The sequence below is a fragment of the Panonychus citri genome, unplaced genomic scaffold (genome assembly GCF_014898815.1).
Source record: "Panonychus citri isolate SS breed McGregor unplaced genomic scaffold, ASM1489881v1 Contig00095, whole genome shotgun sequence".
Lineage (NCBI taxonomy): Eukaryota > Metazoa > Arthropoda > Arachnida > Trombidiformes > Tetranychidae > Panonychus > Panonychus citri.
Window position 1 is genome coordinate 239,084 of NW_026515500.1, and position 14,445 is coordinate 253,528.

General features: G+C 29.1%; 2 protein-coding genes and 1 long non-coding RNA gene across 4 annotated transcripts; 1 reads left to right on the forward strand and 2 right to left on the reverse strand.

The window, feature by feature from the left end:
• Nucleotides 1–49: 49 nt before the first annotated feature.
• LOC128388061 (serine/threonine-protein kinase D2-like) lies at nucleotides 50–9,972 on the reverse strand. Its single transcript, XM_053347412.1, has 7 exons — nucleotides 9,763–9,972; nucleotides 5,451–5,855; nucleotides 5,240–5,351; nucleotides 4,505–5,167; nucleotides 1,801–1,899; nucleotides 1,192–1,593; nucleotides 50–679 (listed from the first exon to the last, which is right to left on the reverse strand). Exons 1-7 carry the CDS (start codon nucleotides 9,816–9,818, stop codon nucleotides 299–301), a joined length of 2,118 nt encoding a protein of 705 aa, XP_053203387.1. The 5' UTR covers nucleotides 9,819–9,972; the 3' UTR covers nucleotides 50–298.
• Nucleotides 9,973–10,125: 153 nt separating this feature from the next.
• On the forward strand, nucleotides 10,126–11,374 carry LOC128388080 (uncharacterized). Its single transcript, XR_008325213.1, has 3 exons — nucleotides 10,126–10,428; nucleotides 10,630–11,053; nucleotides 11,236–11,374. It is a non-coding gene; the product is annotated as an uncharacterized LOC128388080 (long non-coding RNA).
• Nucleotides 11,251–14,404, reverse strand: LOC128388070 (ras-related protein Rab-8A-like). Of its 2 annotated transcripts, none has more exons than XM_053347423.1 (4): nucleotides 13,992–14,396; nucleotides 12,984–13,273; nucleotides 12,380–12,496; nucleotides 11,251–11,572 (listed from the first exon to the last, which is right to left on the reverse strand). In XM_053347423.1, exons 1-4 carry the CDS (start codon nucleotides 14,116–14,118, stop codon nucleotides 11,483–11,485), a joined length of 624 nt encoding a protein of 207 aa, XP_053203398.1. In that variant the 5' UTR covers nucleotides 14,119–14,396; the 3' UTR covers nucleotides 11,251–11,482. The 2 variants fall into 2 exon arrangements, with proteins under 2 accessions (XP_053203398.1, XP_053203397.1); XM_053347422.1 differs by lacking the exon at nucleotides 11,251–11,572 and adding an exon at nucleotides 12,105–12,224 and having other exon boundaries at nucleotides 13,992–14,404.
• Between the last annotated feature and the right edge of the window lie 41 nt (nucleotides 14,405–14,445).

Here is a 14,445-nt window from a genome sequence, read left to right on the forward strand (position 1 = left end):
TCTTTTCGATTGTAACACTTTGATTCAGTTAGATGAATAAGTTTTCGAATTTGCAATTTCTTTTAATTTATTATCATCGTAAAAAAAGACATGGGAAATTTTAGCAATTGTATAAAATTAAAATGATGCACCAAGATAATAAGGTTTAATTGTTAGACATAGTTGAGAATTGAATGAAACTTATTAATCAATTGAAGCTCGAGTATATATTTAGATGAGATTTATCATTGTTTAAAAGTCTTGAGAGTCCAGTAATACATGTATAAGCTGTTTTGACAGTCTCAGCTGTTTAAGATAATTAAGTGACAATTTTTGAATGAAGTTGATTAACTTGTTGATCTTGATTGTAACAATTTGCTTTTGAAAACGAATGTCTTCCAGCGGTAGTTGTGTTCAAAAGGAAACTTTTAAGTGTTGAATTTAATGCTGATGTTATACTGGTTCGTTTTGGCTCATAGATACTATTGACATCCAAATTAGAGCCAATATTTGGAATGATTTCCGCTTCCTTATGGTGATGATACTTCTTGTGATGCCGATCAAAAGATGAGAATGAAAAAATGTGAGGAAGTGAACATCGTTTACGATTTATTTCAGCAAGGTTAGGCCTCTCTTCCTGGAAGATAAGTTGACTAGGGTAGATTTTCAATTTAATAAGATCAGATTTAACCTTGGAATCCTTGAAGAGAAAACAAAAAGAAGGAGAGAAAAAGATAATGATGAAGATGAAGATGAAGACGAAGTCGAAAAAGTAACAAATAGATAAGCAGGGAAATTATAAAGAGTGACCTTGGCGATTTGAAGGTCGCCAAGTAAATGGACGTTACTAAACTCGTGAAAATCAACTATATAAACGATGTAGATTAAATTCTATCAGAAACAATTATGATTATTGCATCAACTTTAATGATACAGGTTGATGCTGACATTGAACTCGAATATAAAACAACAAGGAATCAACGAAGATGAAAAAAAATCTCATTGGTAAAATTCATAGTAATTACTATTATCATCTTAACTATCATGAGATTAGCAATTGGATAACCTTGTTTTTTTTAATTTCTTCTTTTTCTGTTCATTGATTTAATTCATAATTTTTTTGCTTCTTCTCGTATCATTATTATTATTATTACATGAGCTCTGAGAGTTTAGTTGAGTTGATATACAACAATTAGTAAATTGTTTACTTACATCAAACCATAAATGACTTAATGCCTTTTCCACGGTCAACCTTTTCCTCGGTTTAACCTGAAGCAGGTTTTCAATGAGATCTTTGGCCTGGAAACTAATTGAATCCCAAGGATCGGGTGGGTAAAGAAACGATGAGGTTGATTGATGGTGATGATGATAAGGATTATTATTATTATTATTATTATGGTGATGGTCAGTCATCATTTCACTTTCCTCACTGAAAGGAAAAGTTCCCGATAGGCTCACATAGATTATAACACCGAGTGACCACATGTCCAGTGATCGATTATAAGATTTGTTCCTTAAAACCTCCGGTGCTAAATAGGCCGGTGTACCGACGATACTTCGTAGGAATGATTTTTCACCAATGATTCGAGCGAAACCAAAATCGCACAATTTAACCTGCCCAATTAATTATCGAATCAAAATGAAGAAAATTATGTTTATCATAATATCAACTTAAAGCTACTAATGATTTGGATTGTAAACAGAAATTGAACCTTACTGGTCAATATTCAATGATCATACTGTTGATCATTTCAACTGATTCAATTTCTTCATCAGTGATTAATTTGATTCTTCAAATTTTCAAGGGCAATTTGTACTTACATGAGGATATTCATCGTCTGAGGAGAGAAGCACATTTTCCGGTTTCAAGTCACAATGGACGATGTTCCTTGAGTGAAGGTACTTCAAGGCGATCAGTATCTGGTTTAGAATGATAATCAAAACGAATTAGAATTTGAAGAAAAAAAAAAGAAAACAAATTAACATGATTAGAGTTTGGATGATGATTAAGGAAGGATAATCACATTAATCCATTCATCATTATCACCACTGGTAATCAAGTTAATCATTTGGTGTTGAATTAACATTTAATTTAATTTACAAAACAAATTGTGGTTCATTGTATTTTCTTTATGCTTGTACCTTGAATAAAAATTAATTGTTACAATCAAAAATCACGATCAACTTGTTTGTCCATTTGCAAATGGTTTTCTTGGTTAATTTTAATTGCTGGAGTTTTATTTTTCTTACTGATTAACTTTAACTTGATTACTAGAAATGCTCATGGTCAGTTAATATTATTACAATTGCTTGTAAATAAACAATTTGATTGTGTAAAAAAGTTTCACAATCAACAGGTTATTTTGATTGTTACTGATAATTAATTGTGATCAACAATTTGCTGGAATATTTATTTTTAAATATTTTCCACCAATTAACCTAATAAACAATTAACTGTTGAAATTGTTTCTCAAATAAATTAGCAAAACTAATTGTTAACAATATTGTTTAAAAGGGTTAGATCAAAAATCTCATTAATCATCATTTAAATTGATTACAATTTAATATTATTCAAGGATTCGTATCGATCATTTGATTTTATTATTATGATGATTAAAGAGCAATTATAATCCACTAATTTTCTTGTTAATCAATTTAAACGAGACAATTTATTGATCATCGTCTTGATTACTATTTAAATCATTAACCTGATGTTTGTTTGTTTATTTGTTGATTGTCAGACATATTGAGTAACCTTGATTTAAATTGTTACTTGTTAATTTTGAAATACATACGACAACCATTGATGATTAATTTAAATTAGCAATCAAATGAGATGATTAGATTGCAATTTAACACTCAAACTGTTTGTATCTACCGTTCCTTGAAAAATCAAACAATTAACCTTCAACAATTTAACAAAAAAAAATACAATCAATGATGATCAAGATTCATTAAAACATCAAAACTGTCAATCCAATTGAATTAGCAAATATTTCTTAGCAATTGAAAATCCTTAAGTTCATCCGATTACCACAATTAGCCAATTTAAAGGGATTTGTAATCAATACATTTAAATCAACCTTTGATTGTTGATTCATCACCAAGTAGCCCGAGGGCAATTAGCTACCATTTTATAAGCTTGACCATAAAGTAAACACTTTCACGAGCACTTCTCTCTAGTCCTGACTGGACAACGGCCGATTGAAAAATGGACACTAGGCCAACAATTAATCTCAATCAGAGCAAATTGTTAATTAATCGCTGATTGAATAGATTACGAAATCACCTCAACAGGTAAGGAATTGATTCTTATACCTGAACGTTTCATGATTAAGTCACAATTAGTTTGATTTGATTTGAGAAACAAAATCTATGTTTGAATCGTACATGGTTTTTATTAAATTCAACAATTAACTATCAATAACATTGATTAATAAGTTAAACTAAATTTTAATATCCTCAATTTTCAATCAATATATTCAGTTAATCAATAACAATGAATATAATTAAAGTCACAAAGGATTAAGATCATTATCTGGATTAGTTAATGATATTTGTAATAATCGTTGATCTTATCGAGTGAAAAATTGTTAATGGAAACTTAATGTTAACGGTAAATAATTAAAGTTAATTGTAGATACTATTTTCCGGTTATCATTGATTGTGATCATTTTCTGAATGTGATTTTAATTAGCGACAATTTAACTAACCAAACTTATTGATTCGTATCAGAAAAAAAAACTTATTGGAGATAATATAATAACCTTCAATTATTAATAAATGTATATACACAATTAAATGTTAATCATTGGACCTTAATTATAATTGTTAACAGCTTAAATTATGAACAATTATCGTTGTTGTTTAAGTATATTGATTAACAATTATATAAAGATAATCAAAAGTGACAATGAACAGTGGGTACCTTAAGTTACCATTGTCACTTAATCATTTCCTGATTCCAATGTCAATTAATAGTGATCAAAATTAATGATTAATACCTTTTTCCAATCAAATAATTTATAGTTGATTAACTTAAACAAGCGATTGATTAACGATCATTTTTGAACAATTTAAACAGTAAAACAATCAAAGCGATTCATCAACAATTTAGATACAATAACCTTGTATGATTATGATTATTGGGTTAATCATTGGTTAATTGTTGAAAAGTAAAATATGATAATCAATTTTGATTTATCTAATTTAGTAAGACAATGTAACCTTTCAGTTGATTGTATTGGTTAAGGAAAATAAAATTAAATTGTTATTTATGTAATCGTCAATTTTTGTCAACCTAATTTTCAATTAAATTAAAATAAAAAGGTAAACAATTTAATTGATTGGCAAGAGGAAAATGAAAATATTATTATTAAATTAGTTGATTAGGATTTGATTTAGGAGAAAATTTCAATTGTTTCATTTGATTTGACGATGAATTGATTAACTTGATTAAAATTAAATCGAAAGGGATAAAGGAGGTTAATTGTTTGACTTTCTTTTGTAATTAGTTAATTGTTACCTGATAGACAAGAAATTTGGTCTTCTTTTCGGAAAGTCTTCTTGTATCTGATGATAGAATCATTCCCAACATGTCACCTTGAAGTTTCTCCATGACAACGAAAATCCTCTCAGGCGTTTCGAACATTTTTTCGAGATTAACTATTCCCGGATGTTTAATCGATTGTAATATAGACACTTCGTTTTTTAATTGTTCTTCTTGCTTTCGTGGGAATCGAGTTTTATCAATCACCTTGATTGCTATTTCACGGCCAGATTTACGATGGACACCACCATAGACTGTCCCATACTGACCTGAGCCCAATATTTCATCGGGGAAAATTTGATATTGAAGACTAAGATCATCGGTATTTGTTGACTTATTGTTGGGGTCATTTGGTGTCGACAAGTTAATTGTTACCGCTTCTTTTACCACGTGTTGAAATTCACCGTTCATCAAGGCTTCTCGAAGTGCCGATTCCCAAGAAGATGAACTATCATCAGGTTGACCACAGAAAAGGTCAAAATTTGAAGTTCGAAGTTCAAAACAGTGATCTTCAGTATTAGAACAAGGGATGATTGCGATTATCTCTGATAACGGGATCTCTCGATAATATTTAACCGAGTGATCATTTAGAAACATCGTCAATGATTTCGGTGTTAATCTCCAAAAGTGACGTTTTTCCTAATCAAATTAAATCACAAACAATTAACAACACACATTGTAATTGTCCAATTAATGGACAATTAAACTTACCCTTGGATCTCGATCAGTATAATGAACCATCCAGCCTTCTCGAAGTACTCGAATACTTTTACGACGTGAATTCCTCATTCGTTGAATTAAACTCATCAATGGAAGGTGACTCCTGTTGTAGTGTCAATTAGTTGATCAAATGATTAATCAAATTATCAATGTTAAGTAAATTTCACAGTTAAACGTTAATTGTTGTTTAATTAGCACTTACGTTATACTACGTTTACGATTTGAATTTTTCTGATAATGTCGATAATCAAATGTATTCTCATCCTCACACTTGTCATCATTTTCATCTTCAATTGTTTTCTTATCCTCTTGTTGATTTGATGATAATGATGATGTAGATGGTGTTGACGATAATAAAGATGATGATGATGATGACTGGTCACTACTTTGATCCCTATGGTCAAGATTATGGGTCACCGTTGGTTTGAATGTATCAACATAATCTAAATTACCGTTATCACCTTTGTCCACAATAAGTAATTGGTTAATTGTTAGATTATCAATTGAAGTTGATTCATCTTCGTCTTCCTCTTCATCAGCTAAATCATCATCATCACAATTATCATTATCTGGTAGATTAGCACAGATATTATCCGTTGATCCAGTTCTTAACCATTTAAATCACAATTAAAAGTTATTTTTTTTAAAAATCAAACAAATTTCAAACAATTAAAAATATAAATATAAAAAAAAATAAATGAATGAAAAAATAAAAACAAAGCAAATCAAATGTTAATTTAGTATAAAATCAAATGTGTTAATCAAGTTACTGAAAGTTAATAAAAAAAACATATATGATTAACAATCAACTGTCAAAGTTTGTGAACAATTTAATTTAATTCAATTGTTGATTAACAGTTAAGCCTTTTCTTGAAACAAGTTCAAGTTTGAGGATAAAAAGTTTTTCAACATTTTGTATGTGAACACAATTAGGTAAAAATAAAATTGATTCTTCCTCTACATAACGTTAATTGTAGTTAAGTTAATTGTAATTAAGACTTCCTTAAGACTCAAGAACAGTTAATTCAGTTAAACGGAAAACGAATGAGATAATTGTGATAATAATAATTTAAATCAGTTTCAAATTTCCTGCTGGTCCATAAGCATTTACCTTGTTTCTTATATTTAACAATTAACTATTTGTTGATTGGTGATTGTTACGTTGATTACAATTAACAAAATTTTCTAAATCACAATCTATTTTAATCACTGTTTACCATCGGAAAGATATTTATTGACAATTGGAAATTTATCAATTTTTTTACTGTAATTTAATCATCGTAATGACAATATTTTCAAGTTCAAGATTGTCGTTGATATTGATTAGCAATTGAATCAACTAATTACGATGATTTAATAATAATATACATTAACTGTAGTAGGAAACAAGGTTTTTTATATACAATTAGAATTGAAACTTTTTCCTTTAATCGTTAATTGTTTATCATTATTACCAAACAATCTGATTGTTGTTTGAGAAAACAATTAATTGATCAGTTTTTTAATGCTCAGGATTTTGATGTTGATTGTTGTTGATTAGCAAAATGATTAACTTACTGTTTAAAGTTGAGAAAATTGCAAAAAATTGATTTGATGTTACTGTTTTTCTGATGATATTTAATCAACTCAATTAACGTATTGACTAAAAAGCCTTGAGGGTTAATCACAATCAAATCGTTTATGGTTTATTAATAATTAACTGTTACCTGGTAATGATAAGTTATATATGTTAACATGAGTAAATGTTGTTAACTGATTAGAGTGAAAGTTAAATTGTTATCAATCAAATCATCAGAATCATTAATCTAATATTCAAGTAATCTTGAAATTAAATCAGTTCATTTACTAATCAACAACTAGATTAGAGCCACACAAGAATTAAATTTGATTGAGTGATTAACAAGAGTATATATCAAGATCAATGATGACAATTAAATCGTTAACTATTAATTTTCCCAAGAAACTTTTATAATAATAATAATCACGAACTAAATTAAGTAATTAACAGAAAATCAGTTTCTCTCTGTAAGATTAACAATCAAAATTAAATGATTAGAAAATGGTTTCTCAGGATGATTATGATTATCGTATTGATCATAATCAACAATTACCATGCAAAGATAATTGTAAAGTAATAGTTTTAATTATTAACTCATGCAATTTGTTAATTAATTTAACAATCAAGTTAAATCAGATGATCAGAGGGACTAATTTACTTTTGATATTAATCATTTGTAATCTTGTTAACAATGAAATGGTTATTTAATTTTCACAAACGAAACAAGATGATCAAGGTAACACAATCAGTAAATTAACAACAATCAAACAATGGTTTCAATCAAGTTAACAATTAATTACATGGGCTGTTTAAATTGTTGTGTAAAAATTTAGGGTTCAAGTTAATCAAGGTTATTAATTCACTTCTTTGTAATACTAATCAAGGATTAACCAAATATGAAGAGGGATTTATCAATGAATGATTACAATTAAATCAGTAAATTATTGAATAGTAGCTGTTAATTGTAGGCGATTGTATCATTATAAATCAATTGGATAACATTGAGTTGATTAAATTATTATTATTTCAATTAAGTCTCTTCAGGTTATTAACTTTAATAATAATAACAATCAAATCTCATCATCTTTTTTTTTTAGATAATCAAGAAAATGAAAAAGTATCAACCTTGATAATAGGAAAAGGACAACGTTTCTAACAATAAGTTAATTGTTGATAATTAACTGTTAACCATATGAAGGACACAATCTAATGGTCATCATTGAAGTTACAATGAAACTAGGAAGTGTTTGATTACAACAATGAGATAACAATTAATCAACAATTAGATAAATTTTGATCATCAACTTTTTTAGAGGTCAATTTAGCCCATCATCATCATCATCATTTACTAATTGTGATTATTAAATTGTTATCATTATCAATATGTAATCATCATAATAATTATAATAATAATAATTAATACAATTTTGTCAATATATTTTTATATTGCAATCAATTGATTGACTCTGCCCTTTGCAATATAATCAAACAAACTAGTTAATTGTGAGTGGGTAAAAGTGATTAGCTAAATGATTTAGGATAATAATATTATTACCTCAAGACATTAATTGTTGTTAATTGTTGCCTTTCTTTAATATATTTATATATAAAAATAAATTAACTATGAAAGGGGGATAATAATTATTAACCTCGAACAATTTAAATTGATTGGAAATATGTAGTTTACTATTGGATTTGATTAATCATTGATTGAGAATCAGCATGATGGTTTTTAACTCAATTAAATGGTAACAATAATCAACAAATGATTATCATGGTTAAATCTGGATTATTAACACTTTCCAATCCATGGACATTGTTTGATTGATAAAATTAAATGAAAGACAAATATACTGTTAATAACAATTTAAGTAATCATGATGATGATGATTAAATAAAACCCTTATCGGGACACACCTTAATCTTATAACTACCAATGCCCTTACCCTGATAATCGTTATTACGTCTGATTAACTTGGAAATCCCTGAAATCTCATTGTGAAGATTAAGATACTGGATAAGTAACCTTGATAATCCCTTAGTTGGTTTTTCGTGTATTATTAACTCAATTCAGTTTCTATTATAATTGTAATTGTAAATTGTAAATTGTTTATTTGATCATCATTTTCGATGAGGTAAAAGAATAGGAAAATTATCAACAATTTAATTTCTATTGTAATCATTATGTTGATGTTGTTATTATTATTATACAAGATTATTCAATTGATTGTTCAATTGATTGATTATGTTTTATTGATTGGGATGTTGATGGTTAATCATTAAGTTATGATTCTTGTTTTCATCATGGAAAATGTTATCAATCAATTATGGTAATTTGTTTGTGCTTAATTAACTGGTTAATCACTATCGATTATTATTACGCAATAATCTATGTAATTTTTTTGTCGCTAGTCAAGTTTGATTGTTAATTCAAGTTAATTTACTGATTGATTTTATTATATCATCTGATTGTTAGCCATTTGTGGGGCCTAGGGCTTAGGGGCGATTTTCAGGACAAATTAAAGGATGTTATTGATTAACGATTAAAACTTTTCGATTAATTATTGATCAAGAAATCATCTAATCATCTCATTGTCGGTGATTGTTTTTTGGATGATTAATTAACTAACTAATTTGATTGTCAATAGTTTTCACTAATTTCGTGACGAAAATTTGAAATTACGGAATTTCCAACGAAATCGTTGCGAAAGTTTCTTAACTTGATTATAGTTTCTTTCCGAGAACCAACAATCAAAAATGTTAATTAATCAATTTTACTCAATTGATGACAATCAAACTACGATCTCACTCGTTAATCACAACAACGAAATTAGAAACTTGATAATATGATGCACCTAACGAAAAGTGAATAAATTGACACAAAAGAAAATCTTAATAGTCTCAAAGTGAAAGATTAATTGACAAGTTTAATTGTGAACTAAATTAAATCACTTACCCGTTGGCTCGGTGAAATTTTTCATCCAATTTGGTTAAAACACAATCAGAACACATTTTGATATAAAATAATTTCTATCAACACCAAAGTAAAAACAACGAGAAACCACAATGGTGACAACAGAACTAAAAGATTAACTGACCAAGGGAAAAGTGACCACAATCAAGAAAACCGAGTAAAAACTAAACTGTGGTAATAATAATTAACCAGCGACTTGATAAGTAACTTGTTAAATTGAAACTTCGAATGTGAAAAAACGAGAAACCAGAAATGAGAATTACGAAAATAGAGAAAACGAGCAGCGCCATCTGGTAATTCGTTTGAAGGATATCCGGCATTTCTTTTCTTCATTAAATTAATGATATAATTAATTTCTGCTCACAATAAGAGACTTTTTTTCTAAGGTCAATGTTATCATTAGAGTTTAATTATTATTAGAAATTATTTCGATCACAATTATCGGGTAACGATCGACAATCTAATCAATGTCATTGTCGCATTGACAATTTCTTTCTCTTTCTGTGTCTCCCTTCAATCATCTGTTTTATTGTTTTTTTTTTCATATTCTTCACTTTGATTCAGTTTCATTTTCTATTCCCTGTTAATTGTTATTCAATGGTTTCATTGTTCTAATTGTGATTCTGTTTATTGTCCAACTTATCAAAGGTGATCTTCATTGATAATTTTCTGTCCATTTTAATGTCTCAAGTCTCTAAAATCAAAATGGCTGAGATATTGTTTTGTTTTGTTCTGTTCTCTTTTCTATTCTATTCTTTTCTATTTTTTTTGTTCTTTTTGTGGAATTTGAATCTTTCATTTTAATACAATTTTTTTAATGTTTTTTTTTGTTTATTCTCTTTGCTTTAGGTGATTTGCCAGAAAAGAAAATTGTTAAAACCAGGAAACGTTATATAAGTGATCAACTTTAATTGTGCTTTTTGCTGTTTTTCTATTTGTTATATCATTTCAATGTTATTCCATTTTTGTTTTGGCTTCTCCCTCTCACTATAATCTCTTACTTAATCTAACATACACACTTTCACTTGGACCCGCTAATTATTTTCAATGATTAACCGTGGTTACAATTTTCTATTTTCAATTTGCTCATTAATTACTGAGTTGCCCTGATGAATATGTTACATGTTTTATGTGTATTTGTCTGTTCCTTGGTGAATGAAAATGATGAAAGGAGCAACCATGTTTCAAGAATTTACTGGAAATAATTGTAACTAATTACGTTGGATTAGTTTAGGTTTGGTTTTAGGGGAAAAACTAAATTCAGGACCGAAAGGTAAATGATTACCAAGACGTAATTGTTGTCATTTTATTTGACCATCAAATTTAAGGTCATTCGTCCTTGTCAGTTCTCAATTCTTATTATAGTTTTCTCACTTTTCTTTCTCTCTCTCTCTCTCTCCTTCGATGACCTTTAATTCAATTTTACTTTCTAACATTAAACGCGGAAATTGAAAGTCAGCCTTGATCAACTTTAGGTCAATTAAGAATAATTTCCGATTGTTGGTATTAATAATTATCTTCATGATCAAGTAAAAAAAGACAAAATTTTTCCTTTCAATATAAATGATAATTCTGGGGGCCAGAATTGTTTCTTCAATGTAAGTAATCAACTGAATTAATTGAAAATCGCCACAATTTTTAATTATGGTTTTCTTTTTCTCTTCCAGGGATTCATCATACATTTTGTGCCAAAATTGAAGTCTCATGTCAACAGACAAAACCAACGACTCTTCTTGTAGTATGGCTCACTAACTCTAACTTGTTGTCCTGTTCTCATTGGATTCGCAGCATCCTATTCAAGAAAAAAGAAGAAAATCTCATTAGAAACAATGGAATCGAAAAAAAAGACAAAACATAACAAAAGTTGAGCGAAAATCATGCAATCTGTTAATTGGATCAATATCTAAATTAGATGAGGTGATAGTCTTTATTACCATCTTCAAGAAGTACTACTGAATCACAATTTAACGATATATAAGACTAGTCCTAACACCCTACAAGTGCATCACACTCCCCACAAATCCATCATATTCACCAACTTCTTCTCATCCCCCTTTAGTCCCAGTACCATACAAGTCCACCACACTCCCCAACCAGCTACAGCCCTGAAAACCCCTCTACTCAATATATTAGTGATTAAAGAAAATCCAATTAGGGTTGAATCTAATTTAGAGATTCAGATCCATGGAAAAAAAGAAAGTGGAAAAGGAAATAAGTAAAACTTTAAGAAAAGTTGATAACTAAGCGAATCCTTATCTCTAATATTAACTAGTTGACAGATCAACTTGTTAATTAAATTCAAATTGATTGCAATCAATCGCCTTGTTTGACTAATGATGTTAAAGATGAAAAGATATGCTAATATGTAGCTGATTTCCGCCCATTTTGTTAACTGAATAGATGATGAGAGAGATTGAATCTGTCAGATTAATGATGATTCCTACCTTCTGGTGTTGGGCGAATGATAAATAGAAATGATTGAAGGTCCAGTTGATTGTCCAATGTTGATTGACAATCAGTGAAGATCACATGTAAATAGAAAAGGTAAAAATAATTAGTAAGATATAATTGGAGAAATTGATTCAAATTGCAAACTAACCAATTTTTTCTCCATTTTTCTCTTAATGTCTCTTGTGAGAGTTACGAAGGCCTCTTCAACATTGATACTCGTTTTTGCACTGGTTTCCATGAATTTGATACCATATTCAATTGCTAACTGGAGAAAAGGTATAATAAGATGCCGAAGGGAAAATAGAATTAAATAAATCGCATGTTAATTAATTAGAAGAAATCAAGTTATCAAAATTATGGATAAAAGGAACAAGTGGAAAACAGAAACTCCTCTTGACAGAAAAACAAATGATGATTCAGTTGTTGGTGTTTAAAGAGAGTAAATTAATCTAAAGGATAATCGTTAATGTTTCAGGAATCACCATGTTATATGATCTGTACAAGATAATTAACACTTATTACAGGGAGGGAGAGAGAAAACAAATACTGAATCAATGTTCCTGATTTAGACTGAAAGTTTCAAGGTAAAAGGTGATTGGGTGTCATTGGTAACGATAGAATCGAAGTTTTTTTGGTTAAAAAAATCGGTTCTAAGATATAATTGATGATCATGGAAAAGTTTGATAACTGGTTTAGATTAATTGGGATGAGAAGTGTCAAGAAGAGGTCATGATGTGGTTTAGGTAAAGTACCTGTTCTCCTCTATCCTTTGTTACTTGTCTCTTATCTTCGATGTCACATTTATTACCAAGAATCATCTTCTCTACATCAGAGGCAGCGTGTTCTTCAATATTTCTAACCCAATTTTTAATATTTTCAAACGATTTCTCATTTGTAACATCATAGACAAGCATGATTCCCATAGCACCTCGATAATAGGCTGTAGTGATTGTCCGAAATCGTTCTTGTCCAGCAGTATCCCATATTTGAAGTTTGATCTTTTTACCTTCCAATTCAATTGTTCGTATCTTGAAATCAATACCTGATAGAGAAAGAGAAAAAAACAACAATCAGAAAAATGAGAATAAAGAAAATTACATTAAAAAAAGGTAAGAAAATAAAGAAACAAAAAACAAGGACAAATATTAGTTACAAAGCTAAAGAATGAGAGAGAGAGAGAAAGAAAGAGTGAGTGAGTGAGGGTAAAGGAGGGGTAGTGATTATTGTTATTGTACCTCATCATGTACACCATTAAAACCACAGTAATTTTAGCAATTAACATAATGATTACAAGTGAATAAAATGTAGGGATGACAATGATCAACAAATTGTGAATCCATTTGAAAACAAAGTGACCCAACAATCAGACTCAAGTTGATAATTTACATATGTACAAACCAGAAAACTAAAAACTCGGAAAATAAGAGGTTGGGTATCAGGTGTACAATTACAATCAACAAAGACACACAACCACACTCACACTCACAAACTCTGTTGGTGTTGTAAAGAGAGAAAGAGAGAATTTGGAATTTTGAATAAAATGTCAACAACAGCGAATAGAATAGAATGTGTGAGATGAGGTTAAAGAGAAAAAAATTTTAGAGAAAAAAAAATAAAAGTTCAACAAGTAGAGAACAAAAATTGTGGTGTGTATGTGAAGAGATAGGAGATGGTAAATGGTTGAATCAATACTACATGATAAGGCTAAAAAACAACCAGATGATGATGACGAGAAGGAAAAATGAGAAATTAAAACTTACCTATGGTGGAAATGAAAGATTGGTGGAATGCATCTTCCGAGAAACGGAATAATATACAAGTTTTACCAACACCGGAATCACCGATTAACAACAATTTAAACAAATAATCATAGGTTTTACTGGACATGATTAACAGTTTGATATATTTATATATTTATATAAAAAAAAGAGCTAAAAAGAAATCAAGTGTTTGGTGTTAGAGGAATGATGATGATGAGAAGATGATGATGATGATGAAGTTGATGATAGTAATGATGGTGTTGAACCTGTAAGATACTGAGAGCTGAAACCAAGCCCTAGAAAGAGGGAGAAAGAGAAGAGAAAATATTAACGACAGGGTAAAGAGAAAGAAAATTAAATGAAGACAGAGGAGAAAAAGCTTATGGGAGGAAAGAAGGGAAAGAGAGTAAAGAGAACAGAGAAAGAGAATAGGATAGAAAGAAAGAGAAAAAGA

Excerpts from the sequence above, each read along its gene's own strand:
- LOC128388061 (XM_053347412.1), bottom strand. The coding sequence starts at position 9,818 with ATGTGTTCTGATTGTGTTTTAACCAAATTGGATGAAAAATTTCACCGA. Across the intron at positions 5,856-9,762 it reads AAATTTCACCGAGCCAACGG|AACTGGATCAACGGATAATA; the intron begins GTAAGTGATTTA and ends TAAATGGTTAAG. Across the intron at positions 1,900-4,504 it reads CCAAATTTCTTGTCTATCAG|ATACTGATCGCCTTGAAGTA; the intron begins GTAACAATTAAC and ends ATTCTAAACCAG.
- LOC128388070 (XM_053347422.1), bottom strand. The coding sequence starts at position 14,118 with ATGTCCAGTAAAACCTATGATTATTTGTTTAAATTGTTGTTAATCGGT. Across the intron at positions 12,497-12,983 it reads CAAAGGATAGAGGAGAACAG|TTAGCAATTGAATATGGTAT; the intron begins GTACTTTACCTA and ends CCTTTTCTCCAG. Across the intron at positions 12,225-12,379 it reads GAAAAATGGAGAAAAAATTG|GTAGGAATCATCATTAATCT; the intron begins GTTAGTTTGCAA and ends CAACACCAGAAG.